At 33.3% G+C, this 3349-nt stretch overlaps 1 protein-coding gene across 1 annotated transcript; it reads right to left on the bottom strand.

Annotated features, from left to right (window-relative positions):
• Positions 1–1808: 1808 nt before the first annotated feature.
• Positions 1809–2782, bottom strand: LOC145797466 (uncharacterized). The gene is made up of 2 exons (XM_082884608.1): positions 2610–2782; positions 1809–2331 (listed from the first exon to the last, which is right to left on the bottom strand). Exons 1-2 carry the CDS (start codon positions 2780–2782, stop codon positions 1809–1811), a joined length of 696 nt encoding a protein of 231 aa, XP_082740734.1.
• Between the last annotated feature and the right edge of the window lie 567 nt (positions 2783–3349).

Here is a 3349-nt window from a genome sequence, read left to right as displayed (position 1 = left end):
ACATTCTTTTATTAATTAAAAAACATATCATGGATATTTTGTTGTGCTTGAAATAGGTCAGAGGCCGGAACTAAAGTCGGGAGACAGTTTAAAGGGGTTACCCCGGACCAATATAGGAGTTAACCGGAATCAATATCGGAACAGTTTACGGGGTCATGCTGAACAGTTGTAGAGACTAGATGTTGAACCAACAAGCGTGGCACATTCAATATAATACATATTATTTTTTTTCTCTCTCTACTATTCTAACAGTCTTTAAAATTAATATACGGAACGTATCTCTCACATGTCATTAATTTGGATGAAAAAATTGACTATACATTTGGTTCACAAATTATACGGGGATTATGTAGTTATTTTCAAATAACAATGGGATTATTTGCAAATGAATCAAACCATGAAGGGTAAAGTGAAATTTATCTATTTTTTCTTTTCTTTTTTTTTTATTATAAATGAATGAATGGTTTATCTGATGCCACCTAAAAAAAAAAAAAAAACTGCAAATACAAAAATCAATCAAAATACTAAAAGTAGAATTGACAAGATTTTACAAGTTTATCAGTGGATCAGCCTTTGAAAAATCTTATCTGTTCATGTACATTATTCTAAAAAATCTTGTCCGTCTTCCATATACATTCTTTTAAAAAATCTTATCTGTCCATATATATTGTGTCTACAACAGTTTGTGTGTTGGTAGACTAATTCAAACAAAAACAAAATGAAAGAAGCAAAGATCAAGTTGACACATAACACTAACATACTTATTACAGACACTAATTTCAGTAGTTGTTTGCCATAGATGAAGTTATAATATAACAATGAACAATACTTCACGTAAAACAGGCCAAAGCACAAAAAGATACAATTTCAAAAGTTACAACTCCTTTCCAAGAAAATAAGAAGAATAAAAAATGAAAGGAAAAAAAAAAAAAAATCTCCATCAAATACAAGATGCTCTCCCAAACTGGGGAATTACAATAAAAGAAATTCCTTTAAAAAAATCTACAGATGATACATGCCCTTTTATATCTTTCTTTTCCCTATATAGTCTGACAATCAGAAGCCAAAAAAACATTAAAGCAAACACAATCAGGTGCTAGATAGAATCCAATTGTACCTGCCAGCCACCAACAGCCCATTATTTGTGGTTGCTAGTACTCTTCTTCTTGAGTAGGCTACCAAACTTGCGCAGCAAAGGCTTCTTCTTCTTTTAATGTTGCTATTGCTTCGACGGTGAGCTTGTGCCAATATCAAGATTTTTTGCTGATGAGGGTAAACCATTTATCTGGTCATAGCTTACACCTGTTTCCACCTTTGCATCCACTTCCTCTTCAAAGGATTCCTGCTCTGGATCTCTCTCTCAAGAGAGAAGTCTCTCTCTCCAATCTTACAGCTCTCTCACATCTTAAATTCAACGTCCACCGAATGTTCTTTTTCTTTTTCTTTGCTTTCATTATTATTCAGGTTTCCATTCAAATTATCACATTTTGCAGCACCACTTCGAAGTTCCTCATCACACAAAACATTATTATCCATTGGAAAAAGTTCTTTTACGAGATGCTCGCATTCATGGACGGATCCAGGATTATGACTTTGGGGGGGCCAAAGTACGTTTAACCTCTAACAAATAAAATTTGAAGTCCAATACCAATTTCTACTAACATGGAAAAAATCAATAATGTTACGATAAAATATTGAACTATATATTCCTTATCAACATAGTTGAGTACCAAAAGATGATTATACAATTGAGAATATTTTTTTGCCAATATTCACTTACAAAAAGTAGTTATTATTTCTACATGCATTTATATACTAAAATTAGGCATCTTTAATTGAACTCGACGCTCTTTCATAATATCAAAAGCATGGATGATAGAATCTACATCAAACCCTCGATCAATGTCTTTTTCAATGTTCGTAATCAAGTAAATAGCCAGAAAACCATCTTCTATCCTATTGCGCAATTTAGACTTAATGAGTTTCATAGCTGAAAATGCACTTTCTGATGTAGCAGTTGAAACAGGTAAAGTCAACACAAGGTGGATCAATCTATCAATAAGAGGATAACTTGTCAACTTTTTTGTTTTTGCCAACAATTGACATAACTCAGAAATGGTTGACAGCTTCTGAAACTCGGGAAGTATGAAAATATTAAGCTTATAGTTTTCCAACTTATAGTTCAAATGCAATTTTTCTTGCTCGGAGAAATCCATGGGATAAAATTTATTTGCAAGTTTGCAAATATCCTCAATTTTGAATGATCTATAACCATCCCTAGGATCCAAAGCTGAACTAAGAACAAGCAATTCCATTACATCTTCCTTAAACCTATTGTTTAATTTTTGTAACTGAGAATTAACTGTAACCATAAAAATATCAACTCGAAAATGATGTTCCATGGTGAGTTGATCTCTTTCAGAATGAGACCGACCTCGGCCTTCTTTATAAGGACAGCTCATATCAGGAATCTGTATACCATGATCATTAGAAAATATTTTAATTTTCTCCAACAATGGAACCCATCCATCTTCACTAAATTTTTAAATAAGTATCTTCGTTGTAGACACCAAATGTATTACATTTAATATATCTTGAGATTTACTTACAAAGCTTGGCAAATATCATCAGTAATCTCCATGATATCCCTCATAAGATGTAAGATGAAGACAAACTCAAAAGATGTAATGGAATCATAAACTCCATCTGCCTCAGCTCGTTGATTCGATTTGCTTCTATCATTAATTACGTTTCTTAGGACTACACAAGTAGCATTGAACATGTTTATCAAACTACAAATTAGGGGGGCTACTCTATATAATTTTGAAATTATCTAAAAAAAATTTGGGGGTGCGAACTCCTATAATTTTAAATTATTTTAAAATTTCTAGTATAATATATGATATTTTTCAAATTTTTGGGGGTGAGGCCGCCCCCCTCCGCCCCCCTAGATCCATCCTTGCTCGTATTGTTGGACATGAATGTTGACTCTCAGCTTATCTTCTCTACCGTCTCCATTCTGCTAGGAGAATTCCACCACCTTCGGGAGCATGTCATGGTCTTTTTCACTATCCAAAAGCTCACCATTTCCCGCAGCTTGGTTTTTGACCATAGATTTGTTATACCCACAGTGGTGTGTGTGTAAATTAAATGTATAAATTAAATAAACAATAAAATAAATAATTCAGAAAAATAATTACATAAATTATTTCCTGAATTAAAAGCTTACATAAAATAATATTAACACTTGTGTTGGACACAATCTCCTTAAAGTAGGTTTCGCCCTCACTCCGGTGCTTCGAGTTTTAACCGGCGTCTACTTCCCAGGATTGTCACGACCCAAACCCAC

Source organism: Camellia sinensis, chromosome 8, assembly GCF_055761805.1.
Source record: "Camellia sinensis isolate YWXY chromosome 8, ASM5576180v1, whole genome shotgun sequence".
Lineage (NCBI taxonomy): Eukaryota > Viridiplantae > Streptophyta > Magnoliopsida > Ericales > Theaceae > Camellia > Camellia sinensis.
Note: the sequence above shows the minus strand (reverse complement) of the source record. Positions and strands in the feature narration are given on the sequence as shown.